We start from the raw sequence: 24,354 nt of genomic DNA on the forward strand, positions 1-24,354 counted from the left end.
TTGTTTAGGAAGTTAAATAAATTTTCGTCTGTGACACCATGAAATAATAAGTCCTAAATGTAGACATCAATTCTTCTGTATGCAGTACTGATCTCTTTAATAGACATACAAGTGTATGTATGTGTTGGAATCCTGAAGTATGTTAAACTGTTTGCAGATATAATCAATTGCATCGAAAATAACCATGCCACCACCTTGTTTGGGTTTTATCACCTTAATATCCCAGTTGTTTTGAAGGGAATGAAGAACATCCTTTTCTTGATCTGCTAAGTTCCCATAAGAAGAAATGTTGTAGTTCTTGTGCAGCCAGTGTAAATCTAGTTTGCAGGCTTGTTTAGAAGTCTGGATAGGAGATGCATAGGTGACACAAAAACACTTTTCTTTTTATAGAACATGATGACTACATTTAATTTTCTAGAGAAAATTTTTAATTCTCTATGGGTATCAACCAAATCATATTTCTGACTCTGCATAAAGGTGAACCCTTTTTCCAATAAGGAAAAATGATCCAGTGTAATATCCAAGTGGTTGTAGCTAAAAATCTTATTCCATTATGTTCAAAAACGATGTCATCAGTAATATTAATAATGGAACTCTCTGTGGTTGCACCATCCTCCAAAGGACCTACCTTCACCAGTTGTTGCTCCAACTTTTCTTCTTCCCATGCTGGTAGTCTTCATGATTCTGTGCTTTGCTATCCTTTGCAATCTCCTGGGTATCTGAAAATCTAAAGGGAAAGCCATTACTTGTTCATCTCTCAAGGCTTCCCCAGATGGCACAGTGGTGCAACAGTTTGTGTTGTCACCTCACAGCAGGAGGTTCTCCAGTTTGATTGTCGGCTGGGGTGCCTTCTGTGCAGAGTCTCCATGTCCTCCGTGGGTTTGTGTGGGTTTACTCTAGGTGCTTCGGTTTCCTCACATGTTACAAAGACGTGTCTGGAGCATTTTTAATCAAATTCATTTGCTTCTCTATCTTGTTGAAAAGTGATTACTACTCCTTAAAACAGGAGAGAAACAATAAATCATTTTTAATTTTAACATCCAGGTCACCAACTTCGTCATTCAGCCTCCCAATGTAAAATTAATTCCTTTTAATCAGTAGTTTCATGGTCTCAAAACCATGCCTGTCAAATAAATCACTAAATTGTTCAAAAAAGTGAGGGTCCAAAGTTATACCATTAGGAAATTTTAAAGTTCTTAATCCCATGGGGACTATATTATGTTCTAAACATTCCCTTAGGTATAAGTTGTCAAAGTTGCAATGCATTCAGTTTGCAAAGCTTTTTATCAAGTTCCTTAAATAGAAAATCTAAGCTTGGGTATGTGCGATCAACACTATTATTTCCAGAAGTAAACTTAAAAGCATAGTTAAAATTGAGCCAGCTATTTAAATCAAATTAATTATTTCTCATATCTAAAGAAGGTACATGTAGGTTATTAGTAGATGTCTCTTGTGATAAAAATCCATTACCAAAGTCCAAGGATTGTGTGCATACACAGGAAAGTTATGCACATGGTAAAAAATTGTAATGGCTGCTGCTCATAGCTGCCACTGATTCTGAAGGAGAAAAACGGACCTCTGGTGTTGGATGAGCTTGTGAGCCATTATTGTATAAGTGCACCAATTCTGTCAACTGGACCATTTCATTTTTCAAAAAAAACAACTTCCACAGCAATGTCCATATGTAAGGATTTTCCAGAAGGGGAGTTGGACTAATCCATGGTGTACCCAAAGCCTCCTGAGCCTAACTAGTAACCCAAAATTAAGAGGCAGTTTCCACACTAGGAAAACCACAATATAACCAAACACCATGTGACCCAGGAAAGCCAAAAATGAAAGGCAGCCAATAGTAGTTATAAAAACGTGTAAAGCTTTAAGTTAACGACTGATAAATACCAAAATAAATGAATAAAACCTACATAACACCCAGTAGTTAATTGCTTTTGTCTGGTAACCTGTATCAAGCACTTCTTCAAAACAGAAAGTAGCTGGCTCAAGCTGTTTAAAAAAACCTCACTTCCTTAGTTAAAGTTACAGATACCTGATTAAAAAAAAACTAGAGCACACTGCACAACTTCAGTGAAACACATGGGAATCAGTTGTTTAAAAATTAATAAACGTAAAAACTGAATGGTCAAGTTAGAAATAGTAAACTGTTAGGAATGTGATATTAAAAATATTTTAAAATCGGGTTGAACAAAGCTAGTTATTGTGAACAACTGTGTAAAGCCAGAAAACCCCTATGGTCAGCAGGGGTGCTTAAAGCAACAACAGTGAAATTAAACATTGAAAATAACAGCCATCAAAGTTTAGCATCCCTAAGTTTAAGGACTGGTAAAAATAGAAATCTAGTCATTGATTCCAGGGGGATGAGTGGGATCCAGCCAAATCTGCCAGTAGTATTCCCTGTATTCTAAACAAGTTCCCATGCTACACTCCTGGGGATGGGTTCAGCAATATCCAAGATAGCCAAAACAGACTTGTTTAAAGACACACAGAACAGCCAATGCTTATACAGAGCATTTTTAGAATTTGTAGATCGAATGTTACGTAGGTGTTCATAACTTCTTTTTCTAAGAGGGCATTCCGTTTTGCCTATATAGAAGACATGGCAAGATTCACACTTAGCCAAATCAACCATTCTGTTTGTATTACAATTTCCTTTACTGAAATGAATTTGGTCAGCTAAATAGTTGTCCAAAGCCAGGCAGTCTAAATCTAAAATATATGGACAATATGGGTATCTCCTGCATTATGGCTCCTGTAGTTAGGTGCCTTGGATTTTTGGGTAGATTTTTTTTCTCATATAGATTCTTCAGCTTATTACCTGACTTGTAAACAAACATAGATTGCTCTCCCAACTTATTAAGTATGTCACTGTCAGTTTTAAAAATGTGCCAGTTGTTTTGAATGATGTTGGTAATCTCATGTGTGGCCCTTTGATATTTCATCACCAAGGCCCTGTCCCAAGAGTCATGGCTACAAACATATTGTCCTGTAGCCAGTTTGACTGGTGGTCATGGTCAATGCCCAGTATTGGTCAAAACCTCAAAGGTCTTTCTTCCACCACTTCTTTAATCATCTTGTCTAAAAGAGTGGCTGGATATTCTTTCTCATTGAACAAGTTCTTAAGTTTGTCAGTTTCTGTAGTAAAATAATTATTGTCAGAAATCATATATGATAACCTGATCTCTATCTTCAGGCCTTATTATTTCAAGGTATAATCAAAGAAAATGTATTTAACTTCCTGAACAATACTCATCCTATTACTCCCTCAATCTTCGGGATACCTAAGATGCATCAGGATATCAGGGATCCCCCTCCTGAGACCAATTGCGGTGGCTCAACAGTCAAAAACCTATTTTTAGATCATTCTCTTAAACCCATATACTCTAATACATCCCACCTATTAAAGAACTTATGGAACTTTTTAAGATGATTCAAGCCAAAACTGTGCAGCAACCACCTACTCTTTCTCATTGTTCACTTTTACACCTCAAGATTGGGGGATGAACTTTTTTACTGTTACCATTGTCCTGTACGCATTCCTCACAGGAAAGAACATTAGATTACTACCGAACGTATGCATCTGGTTTTGGACAGAAATTTTCTATTTTTCGAAGGATAGTTTTACAAACAGACTCGGGGAGTAGCTATGGGCACAGCTTAAGCTCCACTGTTTGCCAACTTGGTCCTGTATCATTGGGAGAGTACCTATGCTTTCAGAGGTAATCCTTTTTACGTCCATTGCAAACTCTACCTTAGATACTTGGATGATATTTTTATCCCGTGGGACAGTCCAGATGATTACTTAAACTCCAAGACCGAGTTTTTGAAGTTCACTTTCACAGTCAACAGAGACTTTATTAACTACCTGGATGTGACAATTTATAAAAAAGACAATGGTTTTATTTCTGATATTTACAGTAAACCCACATTTTGCAACTTTTATCTGCATTTTTCCAGTTTTCATCCTTATAAGCAAAAGGTGAGGCTGGTCAGAGGGCAGGTGATCAGGTTATCACTTATGATTTCTGATGATGATTATTTTAATACAGAAATTGACAAAATTAAGAACATGTTCATTGAGAGAAAATACCTAGCTCCTGTTATAGACAAGATCATTGAATAAAGTGGTGGAAGAGAGACCTTTGAGGTTTAGACCAATATATGGCATTGACCCGGACCATCAGTCAACTGTGGATATGGGACAATTTAGTTGTAGCCATGACTGTTGGGAAACGGCTTCAGTTGTGAAATACCAAGGGTAATGGACAAGATTGCAAACATCATTTGAAATAGCTGGCACATTTTTAAAACCAGTGGTGATGTCCTTAATAAGTTGGGACAGTAGCCTATGTTTGTTTACAAGTTGGGTAGCAACCTGAAGAATCTGTTTGAGAAAAAACATCTACCCAAAAATCCAAGGCTGCCAGCCATGTGACCCACAGATACAGGAGATGCTCATACTGTCCATATATTTTGGATTTAGACTGCCTGGTTTTGGACTACTATTTAGCTGACCACATTTTTTTCTGTAAAGAAAATTGTAATGCAAGCAGAGTGGTTTATCTGACTCAATGTGAATCCTACCCTGCCTTCTATATAGGCAAAACTGAACACCCACTTAGAAAAAGAATTTACAAACATATGTACAATATTCAATCTAAGAATTATAAAAATGCTCTATATAAGCATTCACTGCCCTGTGTGTCTTTTAACAAGTTTGTTTTTCCCAGCCCCAGGGCTGGAGTGAGGGAAATTTGTTTAGTATACAGGGAATATTACTGGCAGATTAGGCTAAATGCCACTCATCTCCCTGGAATCAATGATTAGATTTCTGTTTTACCAGTCCTTAAACTGAGGGCTGCTAAAGTTTAATTGTTGCTTTAGGCACCTCTGTTGACCATGGATTTTTTTCTTGATTTACATTGTTGTTCACAAAAACTGGCTTTATTTAGCCTTCTTTTAAAATATTTTTAATATCTTATTCCTAACTTGACCAATCAAGTTTTACATTTATTAATTTTTAAACAGCTGTGTCTTTATTTTGATTCCCCTCTGTTTCACTGAAGTTATGCAGTGTTCTCTAGATTGTTTTTCTAATAAGGTATTTGTCCCTTTAAATTTTAATTAGAACTGAGTAAGTACATGCAACACATTGAGCCAGCTACTTCATGTTCTGAAGAAGTCTTTGTTAGAGCTTATTGGACAAAAGAGCTTAACTACTGGGTGTTATGTAGGTTTTATTAATTTATTTATTTGTTTATTTTTTATCAGTTGTTAAATTAATGCTCTATACATTTTTATAACTATAATCGGTTGCCTTTCATTTGTGCATTTCAAGTAAGAATGTTATTTACCTTTAAATGTGATTGCTGATTTATTTATTAATAACTTAAAAGTATATGTCCTGTCATAGTGTAGTAATAACTCTGGGCTTCAGTCTTTTGAACATTTGCTGTCTAAGCTGTTGGCATCATACAGATGTTTAATGTTTGGCTTATTTTAAATGTAAACAGTATTTGTAGTTTTAGTGTGGTATAGCTGGTGGCAGTGCTACCATAAAAGGGAAGTGGATAGCTGGTACTGAGCAGATACCATTAACCCCCTCCTGTAGAATACTGTGTGTGTGTGTGTGTGTGTTCAGAACTTTGTCAAATTTAATTTACTATTGCTAAAGTTGCACTTTGCACTGGAAGGCAGCAGAAACAGGAATACTTAGTGAATAAAAATAAGTGAGCCAAAACAGAACAGCACAAAAATGTTAACTCAAGTCACCAGTTAGGAGAAGTTAGATTAATGCTGGATAAAATTTTAAGATACACAAGCATATAAAGCTTTTGCAAATAGCTTCATCATGTGTAAATAATAGATCATGTTGTGACATTTTAAAGTTATTTAAAATCACATGCTCACATTCTAAGCCATTCATTGGTTCACAAACAGTGAATCAGTTTAAAGTATGTTCTCCATACACATAATGACATCCCAACCCCTAATGCACTGTTCAGATATTTTATTTGTAGAACCATAAATTTAAACCAGTGTACAGAACCCTTTTCAGAAAATTTTTAAAAAGTGCATTTGTTGGAATACTTTTAATTTCTGAAAGGTGATCACAAACACCTGCATAAAAGGATGAACAGGACTGACATTCAGCTATGTGTATGTGTGTGTGTGTGTTTGTGTGTGTTTGTGTCTATATATATATATATATATATATATATATATATATATATATATATATATATAAAGTATATACATATAGCAGATGTTTTGAATCACAGTCTGCATACCTCCTACTATAAAAACCTCTGTTTAATAATGGATACATAAATACATTACTCCTTGTTTGGAAAAATTACATTTATAACAAGGAAAAGTACCCGATGTAAAGGTATGCCTATAATTTCTAATATTATTCTGGTGTTTATAAGAAAGCAATTTTTTTAAATTATGAGCTCTAATATGGCCATACATAGGCTTATCTGAAATTAATTTATTCACATGTTCTGATGTATTTAATATGTGCCAGTGTTTATTAATAATTTCCTTAACAGCTGTATAATGTCTGTTTCAAGTCAACATGACTCTAATATTACTGGAATCACATGAATTATGAGCCTTTAATGGATTACAAACATTGTCACTAAAACTAGGGGGTGCCTGTGTATCTTGTTCATTTAATATTTTCCCTCTGATGTCATAACATATTATGATCATAACCCCATACTCAAAATCATTCATTAACTGTGTAAATTGATCTTGAAAATTACCAGATTCTGTATTTAAACATGACATTTGTAACATTTGGCCCTTGGTAATATTTTTACACATGTATGGAGAATGCATACTGATCCTCCTAACATCTTCCTAGCATCCTTCGAGTGTACTGTTGTATAAATGTTACCATCATGTAATTTATGTAAATGTATGTCCAAGAAATCAATACATTCATGGGAGGAAAAGCATTTAAATAATAAAAAAAAGAAAAACAGTAGTATCTGATAAATATTTTACAAAAATATTAATGTAATTGATAGTACTATCACATATTAAAAGGATGCTGATTCTTTCCCACATGTTAAAATAATTGTTAAACAAACTTAAAAGCTTTTCCCCACCTAACTTCAGGACTTCCACTGGAATACCATCTTTTCCTGGAGATTTTCCTGTTGATTAGTTATACATCACTGTTTTCATGTCATCTCTTCCTATTTTTGCTATTAAATATTGAATATCATTGTCATCTAAACTTGGCATAATTATGTCTTCCACAAATATTTTCATGGTTTCAACAATCCTTTGCTTTGTACAAGTTTTCATAAAATTTCCAAAATATCTCCAGTACCCCTATAGGGTCTTTAGTTATGTTTCTTGTCATAGGCTCTCTAAGTTTGACAATAACCCTTTCTACTTTATCTTGCCTAAGTCATTGTGCTAAAACATTTTGTGCTTTGGACTTGTTCCTCAAAGTAGTTGCATAACAGCAACCTTTCACAACTCATGCCCACTATCTAAATACTCACTTATTTCCCTTTAGCAATGTGCAGTTGCTCCTCGTCATGTTTGTTCAGTCCTGCTAAATAATTATTTTGTTTCTTTCCTATATCTCTTTCTCTCTTATTTCTACCATTTTTAACCCGAATTTTCATTTTATCTTACTCATTGTCTTACTTTTACTTCATTACCCATGTGCATGATCTGAAATTACTGAATGTGTGTTAAAGCCTTCAGTTTGAAAGACATGCTCCTATGAAATATTAGTTCTATCCAATCTAGCCTAGTTATTGTACCTTGGGGAATAATATGCATATTCTGTCTGATTTCCTGCTACTGAATTCAAATACTCCATACTATTTTCATTTACTTTGTTAGAAATCATCTCTCTTTTGTTATATTTTCTTTCCGAGCCCCCCCCCCCGATATAAACTCACTATTGCAAATCAAGTTACAGTCCTCACATATAAGTAATATTTCCTGCATAAAGCAGAATATTTCTCCATTTTTTTCAGCTTCACAATAGTTTTTCGTGAAATATATGCCAGCATAATTGTCCTTCTATGCCAGTTGCCCCTTACTATCACAAATATACCATTGTTGTATTTTTCCTCTTCTAGCACTGTTGGAGCTGGTATTGTTTTTCCTTATTTCCTTTGTTCCTGATTTTCTGCTGAAAGTCCATCCTGAAATATTTTTTTTTATCAAACTCACATACTCATTTTTATCCACATGTGTTTCCTGAAACATTGCCATTTGCACCCTGCATTCCATAATATAATTTATGAGGAGTTAATGGAAATGAGTAGAAGTAACTAAAAGATCAGCCTGCCAAACATTACTCTATGCAAATATGTCAAAAGACGAAAATGCACATTCAAAATAAGTGTCATGTACAATACATGGGAGTAATAGCATTCTGTCATAATGGGTACACTGTAAAAATTATCATGAAAATCAAATGTCCTTACAGGTATAGACAAAAAGGAAAGAATATTGAATTATATTAAAAAATGCAGAGTGCAAATAGCAATTCTACAGGAGACATATTTGGAAACAAGCAGGTTTGTGAATTTGAGAAAGAAAGATTTTCAAAATGGATATTAAACAGAATATCAAGGACAAAGGAAAAGGGGGTATGTATACTAGTTGCTAGAGGGGTTCCAGTAGTCATATAGAGGAAATAAAAGACATAAATGGTAGACTTATTGTAGTAAGAGGCTATTGGCAAGGGAGGAGGCATGTATTTATATTCTACCAAAAACTATTATTATGGAGCTGAAGAAATTTTGGAAGAAATAATCAGCTTTCAGCAAGAAATGTTACTTATAGGTGGGGACTGCAGCTTGATTTGAAATAGTGAGGATGAGTCAGGGGGACATATAACAGAAAATATAACAAAAGAGGATAGATTTATGAAGAAATGTATGGAAATATTTGGAATAGAAGATGTGAATTCAGTAGCAGGACCTTGAACAGAATTTATATATTATTCCCCACAGTACAACAACTGGGCTGGACTAGACAGAAATTACATTTCACAGGAACATGTGCATGTAACTGAAAGTTTCAGTACACATCTAATAACTATTTCAGATCATGCACCAATAAAAAAGCAAGATAAAAATCCAAGGTAAAGAAGTAAAAATAAGAAAATGGCACTTTTTTACATACCTATTAAAAAAGAGGAATTTAAGGAATGGGTTTGAGAGTTATTAGGGAAGATAAACATAGTTTCAGAAGTTATATCTAGTGAGTGGGCTAAAATAAAAATAGTTTAAAAATAGGGTCAAAATAAAAGAGAAAGGGGCATGGTTAAGAAATAAATAATTACTTTGAGGGACTGACAAAGGTTAAAGTATTGCAGACTAAGGGAAATCTCGCAGAACAAGAAGAGGTGCAAATGCAGAGTGCTAAAGAGAAAATAAGGGAGTATCTGGATAATATACTGTGAGTTTAGAAAGACTGCGGTTAGGCAACTATTTTTTGATAATAACTCCTGAGCACAAAAACTTCTAGCACAACAACATAGGCAACAGAAAATTGAAAGGGTTGTTGCCAAACTTAGGAAGCTTATAACAATAAAAATAACCAGAGATCTTGTAGAGGTACTAGAGATATTTCAAAAAATTTATGAAAATTTGTATAAAGCAGAGAAATGTGGAAATAAAGAATGCAAATGAAAATATTTATGACGACTTACTTATGCCAAGGTTAGAGACTGATGAGATTAAACAGCTAACAGTTAAGACAGAAGGAGATTGATAAAAACTGTGTTGTATAATCAATCTTTAGGAAAGCCTCCAGGAACAGATACTTCTCCTGTGGAAGTGTGGAAGTTAGGAGGAAAGAAAGTGGTAATGATCTGGAAGGTTTTGTTTAACAGTATTTTAAAAAGAGGGGAAGCATCAACATCTTAGAAAAAAGGTGTGGTGGCTGTTACCTAAAGTCAGCAAAAACCCATAAGACCCAGATTCACACAGACCTATTTCAATTTTAAACCTTGATTATAAAGTGCGTATTTCTATACTAGCTAATAGAATGGCAAAGGTGTTCCCAAATTGATAGATATAGACAATGTGGTTTTGTGAAGAGGAGGCAAGCATTTGGTATCACTAATGGAACAGTAATGATTCAGAAGGAAGCAGAATGTAAGAAAATACCTCTGTTGTTAGTGGGTCTATATGCAGAGAAAGCATTCTACGGAGTAAGCTGGGATTTTATGGGTAGGGCAATGGAAGCATTCCCTGATAATACAATAATAAGATTATTTATGAGGTTATATGAAGGATCAGAGGCAAGACTTTAAGTGAGATGGTTCCTCTCTGATAAGTTGTGTTTGAACAGAGGAATCAGACAGGGGTGTCTTCTTTCCCGTGTTATTTGCTTTATATTTAAAACCACTGATAAAGAAAATAAGGGACTCAGAAATGCAAGGATATAATTGGTATGGTAATCAAGAAGAGTTGGCTTTATTTCAGATGATATTATTTTGTACCTGATAAATCCAGAAAAGAAGGTCTCATTGTTATGGAACATTTTCAGACAGTTTCAAGCCTTTTTGGGGTATAAAATTAACGAAGATAAAACAAAGTCTATAGCCATAAATTGTGTACCCACACATTCATTGGTTCAATAATACCTATATTTATGATTTCACAACAGGGGAAATGTTTAGGAGTATGGATTAAAAAGGCTTCTATAGTGGCAGCCAATGATATGTAGGAAGAGACTAAAATGATAATACAAAAACTGAGAAAATGGAAGCTGTTATTTATGGATATGGATAGTAAGATACAAACAGTGAAAATGTTTTTAGTCACTTTAGTTTAACATATCAAGCATATTTTTGTCAACAGAGAAGAGGCTGTGGATAGTAATTAATGAAGAGTTAAAATAATTTATCTGGGACAAGAAAAGGGCAAGAGTTAAGTGTGATAAGTTGATCTTTCTTATACAGCAAAGTGGTTTCGGATAATCTGATTTTAAGGAATAGTTTAGAACCACATAGTTAAGGCTCATATACACAGCACAAACAGAAGGTTATAATTCAAAAAAGAAAGGCTGAAAGATGAAGTGGGGGGGGGGAGGTTGGATGTAGATCATTAAGGAGAATAATAGCAACCATATCAAATACTATATTCATAAGTAGCAGAAAATATTCTAAGGACTAAGCAAAGACAAAAATGGAGATAGGAAAGTTTGCCAGTAGGGTGACTACAAGTAGTTATACTTAAAATAGGCAAGACGGGGCTGGTATGTATTGGAGAAAATGGCAAAGGAATCAATTTATTTGGAGCAAATAACTAGAGAGGGAAAGGTAACAGAGTGGGATGAGATCAAGACTGCAGGCTATAGACTGCCTTTTATACTAGTGATTGATATCAGAGTATAGGCAAAGAGAAAGGGATAGGGCGATCCTAAGTGAAAGACCTGGTCTAGTAGATTTTTGATTAGATTCTAGAACAGAAGCTGTTATTAAAAAGAGATAGTAGGGCATATAAAATATTTTATGATAACTATAGGAATCAATCAGAGGTTAGAAAGGATTGGGAAGAGAGACTGGATAAACAATTCACAAAGAAACAATTGGAGGATATATGTATGGCTCCAAAAAATGCAACAAAGTCTAGAAGGTTTAGCATTTTTGCATAGAAATTTTTGTATAAGTATTTTATACCCCAAATGGACTTCAAAGATTTTTTCCTCACGTAGATAGCAAATGTTGGGGATGTGATGGGGAAGAAATAGGTAACTGGGAACATATTTTTGGGAGTGTAACCATCACATTTGCCTTTTCTTTAGCCACTGTATACATAAATACTTTATAATCATGGTTTAGAATCAAAATGGACCTATATGAAGCTAGATCTGATGGGACTTTGCCATATTTAGATATTACAGCCACCACAACTTTTTTTCCAGGATGTTAGTGCTTCTCCTCCTTTTAAAGTACTGTTAAATAAAAGCCTTCAGATCTGTATCACTTTCTTCCCTCTTAGCTTCCAAACATCCACAGGAAAACCATCTATTATTGGAAACTTTCCTGTAGATTGGTTATACATCACCATTTTATCTCCTGTCTTCATAATCTAATTGTTGGTAATTGAGCCTCATCTACCTGTAATCTTGGCATGTTTAATTATTCCATAACCATTTCCATTTGAACTTTTTCTCAATTTCCACATTTCTGTGCTTTATACAAATTTTCATAAAATATCTGAAATACTTTAATACTTCTATGGGATCTCTGGTTATTTTCCTTGTTGTAGGCTCCATAAGCTTGACGACAACCCTTTCTTCTTTATGTTGCCTGAGCTGTTGTGATAAAAGCTTTTGTGATTTTGGAGTTATTGTCAAAAACAGTTGCTTAACAGCAATCTTTCTAAACTCTTGCACTTTATTGAGGTAGTCCTTTATTTTCTCTTTATCATTCTGCAGTTGTGCCTCTTGTTGTTCTATGAGATTCTCCTTATTCTGCAATATTTTTACCTTTGTTAGTCTCTATACATAATTCTTTTCATCCCACTCCCTAGCTTTATTTCCTGAAGAAATGTCCATCTTCCTTAAAAGCTCCTGGATAATTTCTGCTGTTAAACAGGTAGATGGGGAAGCACTAATGCCTCATTTTTATTTCATTATCCTGCATTTTTATTGTAGCTATTATTGGCACGTAATCTAAAATAGTTATTGGATACGTATCAAACTTTCAATTAAATTTACATGTTCCTGTGAAATGTAATTTTTGTCCAGCCTAGCCCAGTTTTTGGATCATGGGGAATAATTTGTAAATTCTTTCTGAGCTCTTACCACTGAATTTAAATCTTCCATATCAAATATGTTCATAAATTTCTTAAAAACTCTACCCTGTTTTGTTATATTTTCCTGTCTAGGCCCCCAGATGCATCCTCACTGTTGCAAATCAAATTCCACTCCCCCGAATAAGTAATATTCCCTGCTGAAAGCTGATTATTTCTCCAAGAATTTTCTTAAGCTCCATTGTAGCAGTTTTATGTGGAATATATATCTATACCAGCGTAATCCTCTTCCTCTGCCAGTAGCCCGTTAGTACTATAAATCAACCATTGCTATCTTTTTTTCCTCTTCTACTACTGTTGGAGCTTCTCTGGCAATTAATATAAGTATTAATGTTTTTCTTTGTCCCAGATATTCCACTGAATAACCACCCTGAAATCCTTTCTTTATCAAATTCACATCCTCAGTCCTTTCCAAGTGTGTCTCCTGTAGCATAGCTATTTGCACTCTGCATTTTTAATATAATTCACTACTGTTTCAAAGATAATGTGAATGTGTTGCCCTTAAGATAAGAAGTTATTATTTCCACCTGTCATATATAACAGCTTTTTTTTAAACTGTCAAGTTTCAACTTTTAAGTTACATGCATGCACTAAGGTTTGGTAGGTTGATCTTTTATACAGTTGTTTGTCATATCCATTTGAACCTATGTAAGTGTACTGATACTCTATATTCTCTAGGACTTGTTTAGTTTATGTATCTATAGTATTGCTATGATTGTTTGTTTTGGAGTTTGTGTATCTATATGGGCCGTTTATTATTTATTTTGGTTGGTCCCATATTCGCTTTTGTTCATAGAGAACTCTGTTGTATTGTGTTAGTTCGGTGTGTGGATTTGTTTATTGGTTGTCTTGAACATCTGTATTGTTGTTAACAGTTATATTGTGGGAGTATTGAGTTGTTATGATTATGCTCCACTCTTGGATTGGTCAGACTGCTTGTTGTGATATGGTTGGCTCCCCATTATCCGGGTATGGTCTTCTCTTAGATCAGTTGTTTTGGCTTTGGTCATTTATTTGATCTGTGCTTGAGTCTGTACTTTCTCACACAGATCAGGTCCTTCATGTTTTTATAAGGTTTTATAGCATTGTTTCTGTTTACAGCAGTTTAGCTCGAGCTGATTTGTTTCCAACAAGGTAGTGGGAAGGCATGTTGGGAACCTCAGCCCTGTATCAAAGGCATACATATGCTATGTCATTACGTTTTTCTCTGGCACAAAAACATGGAAGGCATAGTAAAACATTGCTGTGATTGATTGTATTTGATGGAAAAAAATTGTTTTTTATGGAATATAAAACATTGAATGCAGAGTAACCACTTGCTTTTTGGTACATTATCTGACAGCATTTTAGCCAGCCTGACCATAGTTAAAAACTTCTGTACACCAACAGACTGTTCTCTTGCTCCTGATATGTTGATAATGTTGCTACGTTGAATCTTACATGGCCAGTGATTTGTAACTGTGTAATCTTTGGCAGTCAGTGTCTGAACTCATGAGAAGAATGATCAGTTTATGTATATTTCAAAGCACTGCTTGGCAGTGTTTACTATATTGTTTACAGTACATAACTGTAGTTATAGGGTTTGTGATAGAGTGTCCTGATGTAGCGACATCACTGATGATGTCTTCAGTACATTTCTTTTAGAAGAGTCAGGAGAGTTTTTACATTAAAATATTGCCAACATTTACAGATTGCAGCAGTCTTAAGTATCTTCCATATTCTTCTGGGTTACTAGTCTCCACTGGGGTACTCATCTGCTGCAGGGAAGCTCTACCCCCAAATCCTTGATAAAGGAAAGATGGCCTCTGCTCATTTGTGTATTTCTTTCCTTATGAATTTTCCCTCTTTCTCTGACCATTAATCAAACTAATCAGGCACAGGTTGCTAACAGACAGCAGGTCAGTGTTGCCAGTGTGATTTGACTGTCTTCGCATAGTGTGTTGGATGTTGCAGTCTCTGCAATGCCTTAACTTTTTTTTAGATTTTACACATCTTGACCTAGCAAATTTAGTTTAAGGTATGCTAATAACATCTTTAGTATTACTTTTATACAACAGTTTTTATTCTTAAGCTTTACAAATGCTTATCTGCTTTTCCCATTTCTCCTTAAAAGGTTACATTTAATATTATTTGCATGCTCTTCTGAAATCTTAGAGTTCTGATGTTAGTATGTAACTGTGTCTTTTAGATGGTGAAGGTGGGAATTGTGGAGCAATCTGTCGCTACTTCAGGTAAGGCACAATAAATTTTATTTATTTCCTTTCTCTTTGCTGTCTTTTCTTAATTACTAACCCTCATCTTTCAGATAGATATGCTTATTTATTTTTATCAGCCTATTTAATGACCCTGCTTAATAACATATTGACAGATGCGTTGTATATCAGAGTAATCACCGTGAAACACATGTCTTCACTGACTAAAAATGATAGCAAGAACTCCATATCATAAACTGTTTTGTGGTATGATAAACTACTTCTTCCTTTGGAAACTGTTGCTGACTATTACAAGTCATAATTCATGGTAATACCATTTTGTGAAGCTTTTCTTTTTTAGTAATCCTTTATTAATTTTTAGACATGGAAGGCAGGTAGAAAACCTATTATCTGACAAAAACAGCATTAGTTACAGCAATATGTGACAATCATAAGGTTGTGATCTTAAATTTTCATAGCAATCTTCACATACTTGATTCATCATCCAAATAACTTTTATTTGCAGAGATATTTGATGTTAATAATCTAAACATAAAAATAAAAAAATTGCTAAAATAAAAATAAAGCATCATTAACTAAATACAAATTATTTACAACTATTTACAGCCACAGAGTGTATGTAAAATGGTTCTAGAATAGAATTAGTTTAGCAAAAGGAAGTTATTGTATAGGTAATACTTTCCAGGAAATACATTAGAAATGTTTCTTTTTACAGATTACAGTATGTTGGGAAATGTAAGATTGTAAAATTATGTCTAATATTTTTCTCTGGCATAGAGAAAACGTCTACTGCTTAAACTGCTTGAGAGAAGTAACATAAAAAAAGGTATTAAAATATGTAGATCTTTTGAAGATATGTTTTTGGGAGGAATGTGAAGGCTATTGAAGTTTAAAGAAAAAAGTATTATCCTGGGATTGTAATAACTTTCAACTGCACTTGAGAGTTCCAGAGCTGCTGTGACTATTTGCAGTTCCAAAATATATGAAACACATTTGATTCTATCGAATCATAGCCTTTGCAAGAAGGTGAGAGGTTAGAAAAATGGCTAGTTAATTTAGATGGGGTTACATATGCATTCTTTGAATCTTAAACTGTATGTAATATAATTTTCTTAGAGAAATTATTTTAAGATTTAAACTTATCGATTAATGTTCATAGGTTCATAGGTTGGTACAAGGCTATTGACCCTAGGGCATATACAAGCCTAGTCATAACAATTCCCTCCCAATGTTATTCTAGAAAGATTTGTTTTTTTTAACCAGTATGAAGAATATACAAATGAGTCTCTACATATGAATTTGATATAGGTTTACGCAATAGTAAAGAGTTCCAGAGCTGAATGAAGATGTACATTTTTCTATTGTTTAAGCAGTAGCCTTTAAATTTGTGTTAGATTAAATAACACATTTGATTTAAAATAAGAATATAGTCTTTTTAGTTGCACATTTTGACCAACAATGTGTGTTGTGAGACAAAAGTCCTAAATTATCTTGTGCTTGATAAAGGGAAAAGTAGAGAGATCTAACATTTGAATAGTTAGCATAAAAATGAGGTTTTGGTGTACTGCTTGGAATAGTTGTAATAACTTATGAAATAATTGTATTCTGCCTAAGAAAAATGTATGCATCTTAAGTTGTTTTAATATGTTTTGCTTCAGAAATGGGAGAGCTAAAGGATTACATCTGTACAGTTTTAGTTGATTGTGCCAGATTTTAATCTACATTGGGCAGCAGGTCACTGACTGGGGAGCAACTGACTATTCTCAATAGTCTGTTAGCATTTAGAGAAAAGTCTGGAGGACCCAGTCCCCATGCTATTTAGGTAAAAATAAGCTAATCAGCTTATTATATGCTATACAAGTTGATTTTGATGACCAGTGTAATTTATTTTAAATGGATGAAATAGTCTTAATGAATTTCACAGGTAGTAGTCGAAATGAGGAAATAAAATGAAAAAGGATTCTTGGTAAAATATTCATTTGAATTATGTCAATTTTAGAGAGAAAGGAAAGGAAGATATGGTTAAGAAGTAACAAGAATTACTTAGAGGGACTTACAAGTGTGGAAGTATTTCAAAATTGCGGAATCTCACAGAACAAGAAGATGAGCAACTGTAGAATGCTAAACAGAAAACAAAGGATTTCCTTGATAATATGCATGAGTTTAAAAAAATTGCTGTTAAGCAACTGTTTTTGATAATAACCCTTGAGCACAAAAACTTTTAGCACAATGGCTCAAGCAACAGAAAATAGAAAGGGTGTCACCAAGCTTAGGGAGTTGATAACAAGGAATCCTGTAGAAGTGCAGGAAATACTTCAAAAATTCTATGAAAGTCTGTATAATGCAGAGAAATATGGAAATTAAGAAAGGGTATAAATGGAAATGTTTATGGTAGAATTAAATATGCCCAGGCTAGAGGTAGAGAAGGCTCAATTACTAACAGTTAGGATAGTTGGAGATGAGATAAAAATGGTGATGTATAACCAATCTACAGGAAAGTCCTCAGGAATAGATGGTATTCATGTGGAGTTTTGGAAGCTAGGAGGAAAAACTGATAAAGATCTTGAAGGTTTTGTTTAACCATATTTTAAGAGGAGGAGAGGTACCAACATCCTGGAAGAAAGCGGTAGTAGCTGTAATACCTAAAGAGAGTAAAGGTCCATCAGATCCAGCTTCATACAGGCCCATTTCAATACTAAATCATGATTATAAAGTGTTTATGTCTATAATGGCAAAAAGAATGGCAAACATGATGCGAAAATTGATAGATATGGATCAATGTGGGTTTGTGGAGGGGAGGCAAACATTTGAGAACATTAACAAAACAGTGATGATCCAGAGGGAAGCAGAATGTAAGAAAATGCTACTGTTGTTGGTAGGTCTTGATGCAGAGAAAGCATTTGACAGAGTAAGCTGGGACATTATGAGCAGAGCAATTGAAGTATCTGCATTCCCTGAAAAAAGTAATGAGGTTGATTATGAGGATATATGAGGGACTGGACAAAAGTTAAGGTGGGTGGGGTCCTCTCTGATAATCTCTGCTTGAGCAGAGGAACTAACTAGGCAGGGATGTCCACACTCCCCTTTGTTGTTTGCATTATATTTAGAACCGTTGGCAAAGAAAAATAGGGACTCAGAAATTCAAGGATATAATTGGTATGGTAGTCGAAAGAAGCTGGCTGTATTTGCAGATGGCATTATTTTATACCTGACAAAACCAGAAAGGGATATTACAGTGCTGTGGAACATATTGAGACAAATTCAAACCTTTTCAGTATACAGAATTAATGAAGCCAAAACAAAAGCAATAGCGGTAAATTATGTGCCCACATACAAATTGATTCAGCAATATCCACACTTATGGGGACATGATAAAATGAAATATTTAGGAGTATGGATTAAAAATGATAACGATGTGGCAGCTAAGGATATGTGGGAAGAGACCAAACAAAAGCTAATACAAAAACTGAGAAAATGGAAGCTGCGTTATATGGATATTGATAGCAAGATAGAAACAGTTAAAATGTTTTAGTCCCTTTAGTCTTATATACAGGTCGGGCATATTATTATCAACCAGATGATAAGTTGTGGATAGTAATTAATAAAGAATTGAAGGATTTTATCTGGGAGGGAAAGAGCAGGAGTCAAGTGTGATAAGCTTATTCTTCCACCAGAACAAGGCAGATTGGGATTACCTGATTTGAAGGGGTATTTCACAGCAACACAGTTAAGTCTCCCATACGTAGCACAAGCAGAAATGGAAAAAGATGATGAAGAAACAAAGAAACGGGGGGGGGGGTTCAAGTAACAGGGAGAGACTGGAATTTTGGATGCAAACCTTTAAGGAGAACAACAATAATCATGCATAATATTATATTTATAAAGTAGCAGAAGGTATTCTAAGCACTAAGTTAATATGGGAATGGAGAAAGGAGATTCTGCCAAATGGGTGACTGCAGTTAGGGCTACAGACAATAGGCAAGAGGGGTGGGAGTATATTGGAGAAAACTGGCAAAGGAACCAAGGTACTGGGAACAAATAACTAGAGAAGGAAAGGTAATGGAATGGGAAGGTGCCAAGAATTTATTTGGACTGCAGGTTAGAGATTGCCTTCCATATCAAGGATTGATATCAGAGTACAGGCAACGAGAAAGAAATATGGGGTCCTAAATGAAAGACCAGCACGGGTAGTGTTCTTAGTAGAATCTAGAACAGAAGTGGCCATTAAGAAAGGAATAATTAGTAGAGCATATAAAATATTGCATGATGACTATAAGAATCAATTAGAAGAGGTAAGGAAGAACTGGGAAGAGAGATTGGATAAGCAATTCACAAAGAAACAATGGGGGGACTATATGTATGTCTTCCAAATATGCAACAAAATCTGGAACATTTAAGATCTTTGCCTGGAAGTGTTTACATAGATATTTTTATACCCCATGCAGGCTCCAAAGAATCTTTCCTCAGGTAGACAGCAAATGTTGGAGATGTGTTGGAGATGTGATGTGGAAGAAAGAGGTAACTGGGAATATATTTTCTGGGAGTATAATGAGTTTGCTGACTTTAAAGATTCCCTGCAGACTGCTGTGTCGGAGATGTTGGGTGAGCAAGTTGGAGTGACTAGGAAATGATTTTTTTGAGCTATGATACAGAGTTGGAATTGCATAGACATAGTAAGGCCTTGCTGAGTCTAAAAAAACAATAACTAGAAAATAGAAATCAAAATCTAAACTAACTTTAGTAGAAGTAACAAAGATAGTAACAGAGATAAAACAACTGGAACTAGGATCTTTAAAAAAGGGTAGGAGTAAATTACACAGGAAAAAAATGGGACTTGTGGTACCACTACATGCAGAGGAGGAATGATGTTTAAAAGGAGGCAGGATGTGAATGAGCTATGTAATGGTTGACTGACAATGACTAGATAGATTAAAAGTGAAGTATAATGTTTGCAGCTACAGTTGTGTTGGTACATTTTGTAAGGTATAATGTTTGCAGCTGAGATTTTGCAACTATGATATATTTTCATTTATATGAATGTATGATTATCTGTGTCCCACACTATAATTTAATAAAGATACTTCTTGTAAAAATAAAAAAAGAAGAAAACCCTAAAAAAAAGGAAAACAAACTTTAGCGTGAAATGAAAAGTTGAAATGGTCTCATCTATTAATAGTATTTATAACATTTGACCAGGTATTTGCAACATTATTCTGTTAGTGTAAGGTTAGGTTGTTGCTAAATATAGCACTCAAATATATTGGGGAAAAACACATTTTAATCTCATTACTTTGTAAAATGTCTCTGGATATAGAATTTGCATTTAGTGGGAATAGTAAGGATTTTTGTAGATTTAATTTCTATCTTGAGAATTTTGAGTATATATTATTTCATTAATTATTTTGGGTAAATCTGCTTTCATGGGTCTTAAATATGCATTGATGTCATCTACAAATGTAGTTAGGGGTAAGGTAATATTGAAGATTTTTAGTGACATGTAGTATGATTTTTGCATTAATGCATTGAGAAGGGGCAGTGTGTCTATGTTGAATAAATAGGGGAAAGGGGGAAACTTTGTCTGGCCCCACTTTTAATGGTTATAGATTAGAGGTATTTTATTTATATGTAGTTCTGTGCATGCAGTGGCATAAAGTTATTGTATATTTTTTCAGTAAATTGGGAAAATCAAAGTGCTGCATGATACTGAATAGGAATTTTAGATTCATGCCTTCAAAACATTTGGGGATATACAAATATTTTAAACTTATTTTTTATTTAAAATTTGCAATTCCAGTGTAAGAGTATGATCACTGGTTTGCTTTGACTGTATAAAACCTGATTGATAGGACGTAATAAGTGAAGGGAGTATTAACTTTAACCTATTTGCTAACATAGAAGCATATATTTTAAGTCAATATTTATTAATGTTATTGGCCTACAATTCACAGGGTATTTTATGTCTAAATTAGATTTGGTTATGAATATGTTTTTGAACCATTTGGGTAAGGATCTGAAATTCCCCTAGTACTAATATAATTAAACAGATTTAGTAAGATTTTGGAAATGCTATGATATAATCAGCTATCGAATTTCGTAATAATCCCATCTAGGCCTAGGTCTTTACTCTCTTTTAAACTTTTAATGGTATTTTAAATTTCCTGTAATGTTAAAGGTGCTGATATTTACTCTTTTTGTTTTGGATTTAACTTTGGGAAAGACATTTTATTTAAATATTTTGATACATCTTTACTATCAAAAGTATTGGAATGATCGCTATAGAGTTGGGTATAAATATTTTAACTTTGAGAAAGACATTTTATTTAAATATTTTGATACATCTTTACTATCATAAGTAGTGGAATGATCGCTATAGAGTTGGGTGTAAATATTTTCAAAGATACAGTATGTAAAAAATCTCCCCATAGGTATAAAAAGATTTATCATTACATACAGGTAGTTCCTCTTTTGCTAAAAGGGAATTCCTTATTTTTGTTATCCTCATCAGCATTTTAGAGGGGGTTTGTGCTCATTCTGAATACTTAGCCAAGCATCTAGTTTCATACCATAAGGCTTTAGGAAAATCTAGGCGATTTAGTTCTCTATGCAAGTTTGATTCTGTTTCTTAACAGTTAAGTTAGATTCCTGTGTATACAAGACTAAAGCTGAAACAAAAAAAAATCCTCAACCTTTGTTTTTTCAGTTGTCTGAGTTTTCAGTGTATTTCTTCAGCTGTCTATTATTTTACCTCCCCATTTCCCTACCACTGTATAAAGTGTTTGGCACTCCCTCTCCTTATCGTACCTTCATTCATTGATTCCATCTGTTTCACTTTGATTCTATGTTATATTTTCTGTCATTAGCCTAAGCTGTATAGTTTCCTTTATGTTTTGCTACATCCCACTGCATCTCAAGTTCGCCCATTGCTTAATCATAAATATCTTTTTCGTTTTTCTCCCTCTATTGATTTTACAAGATAAATATGCATCCCTTTGGCCTACCTTTTCTTCATCATCTGGTATTCCCATGGAAGGGGCATGGCTTGCTTGTCTGTCATGAGGAGAGCAAGGGATGTGTTCATTGGAGGGCATATGGTTCAATATCATTTCCCTGATGAGCCTGGGGAAACTACTGCAAATGTTTCAGGAGGGAGGGAGGGTAGGGTTGTTAGGAGGAATGTCCCTTGTAAAAGTGAGGAAACATCTTCTGTGAACATACTAGTGTATGCCTTCTCCCTAGTTCATTCTGGGGTGTGCAAGGATATTAGGGCATAAACACGGAAAAGCATGAACCACTTTAATGACTTCCAAAGTAATGTCTGTTCATGATTGACATTCACTCCATTGATGAGAAACGAATGAGTTGATTGACCAGGAGGGAGCTGATGATCAATAGACAATAGGAAAAAAAAATTTTTAGTCAGTCACCTACATTATAACCCTTTATACATCTTGTTTTCTCAACAATTTGTCCAGCAGCATTTCCCTTGTATCATCCCCTGCCTATGCTAAAGACTTTCAATAGTCTAAAAGTATTGTGTTGTAATTTGCTAATCAAAAGAAGCTCAGTATCAGCTTCAGTGGCATAGAGGTCTTAAGCCCTGTCTACTGCCTAGGTGACCCAGTATAAATTAGTGGCTTGAGCTACTGACAAAGCTGCAAGAGAAAGATGGACATGCCCATTCCAGGGAGAAGTAAGGTAGAACCAGTAGTTTACTGCATAGGTCCCTCAGAGGAGGCACTGAAGTGCAAATACACAGCTTGTTGGCAGGCATTAGGTTCTCGAAAAGAATTCCCCTGCACGGAAGTGATTGCACGGCTCAAAATGACCTTGTAACAGACCGGTTTTGGCTATGGTGTTGACCTAGCCTTCATCAGTGTAAATTTGCAGAAACATCTTGAAGTTCTTATATACATTTGAAAATAATTAATCACAAGATTTCATTTGTGAGCTCATGAATATTCCTAAATGTGCCAAATCATAAATATTCATTAAGTCCAGGCTGGAATAGTCCACCTAACTTCACAATCCATTTTTTCTCTTTTGCATTTAATTTGCTGTGCCATCCAGATTTATTGGATCTGTCACCTACTATTTTATCAATGATGGTAAAATGAAACTTTGCTGTGGTATGTTTGAGAGTATGTTTATAAAGGGCATTGCTCATTCTCTTGCATTTGACATCACTAAGGTGTTCAGAAATACGTAATCTGAGGGGTCTGGATGTTTGTCCTATGTAAAATGCATGACAACTGCAGGAAGCTATGTAAATAATCCAATCTGTGCTGCAGTTTGCAAAAAACTTAATGTCAAATATAATACTGCAATTGCTACTGGAAAATTGTTTGGTTTTCAATACATTTGCAATGGCTGCAATGTCCACATGGCATGCAGTCCACTAACTTGTCTCCAGAGATTAAAGTTTGGGTCATGTTATGATTGATGGCATCATAGTGGTGTTTGTAGTGGTCGAAATAAGATCCAAGATTTTTCCCTTTTCTGAATGAGAACATACAGGTGTCAGATAAATGCTGTGACAAAAAATTGTCAGCTAAGAGGATATTTCAATGTCATCAATGATTGGTATTCCTACCATATGTGGTAATGAACCGTAAAGTGTTGTTTGTGTTTTGTGATTTTTGTTTGTATTTAAGAAAAGGTCCTCTCTGTCTAAATTTGCAGCATAATTGCTTGTTGTATGTACATAGCCCATGCTATAACCCCTTTTTTGAAACCTGTTGGACAAATCTTTGCGAAAGACTTCAAAGGTATGTTCATCTGAACAGATACGTCTCATCCTAATGAATTGAGACTTGGGGATGTTTTTAGTGATATGTGCTGGATGAAAGCTGGATGCATGGAGTAAGGTGTTGTATTCTGGGTATTTTCTGAATACTTCAGTACGAAGGGTGTTGTTTTCATTCCTGGTAACCAACACATCCAAATATGTGATCCTGTGTGGGTCATGGTTGATGGTGAATTGTAAGCCCCATTTGTTATAATTGAGATAACGAATTCCATCAAATATTCCGCATCAGACCTCCACACCATCCAGCAATCATCCATATATCTACGCCAAATATCAATTTCCCCCAAGTAAATGTTGTGTGTAACATCATAGATAATTTGTTCTTCTGTGTATGCCATATATAAATCTGCGTATATGGGAGCAAATGATGCACCCATTGCAGTACCCCATACTTGGAGATAACATTGTTGGCCATAGAAGAAAACATTTTTGGTGAGAACGTGTTCATTTAAGCATATGAGAAAAGTGATGAAGCCGGGCTTGTATAGCTCGGATTTATGTAACCAGTATTCAA

The 24,354-nt window shown here is 34.6% G+C and overlaps 1 protein-coding gene across 2 annotated transcripts in view; it reads left to right on the top strand.

Moving 5' to 3' along the window:
* Positions 1 to 24,354, top strand: part of LOC122813124 (phosphofurin acidic cluster sorting protein 1-like) — a 3,500,289-nt gene that overhangs the window by 2,872,274 nt on the left and 603,661 nt on the right. For both annotated transcript variants that reach the window (XM_044085266.1, XM_044085275.1), the window contains one exon: positions 15,010 to 15,052. In XM_044085266.1, the coding sequence (XP_043941201.1) occupies positions 15,010 to 15,052 (43 nt within the window). The remainder of the gene's footprint in view (positions 1 to 15,009; positions 15,053 to 24,354) is intronic.

The sequence above is a fragment of the Protopterus annectens genome, chromosome 1.part1 (assembly GCF_019279795.1).
Source record: "Protopterus annectens isolate FY-2018-M chromosome 1.part1, PAN1.0, whole genome shotgun sequence".
NCBI classification, from domain to species: domain Eukaryota; kingdom Metazoa; phylum Chordata; order Ceratodontiformes; family Protopteridae; genus Protopterus; species Protopterus annectens.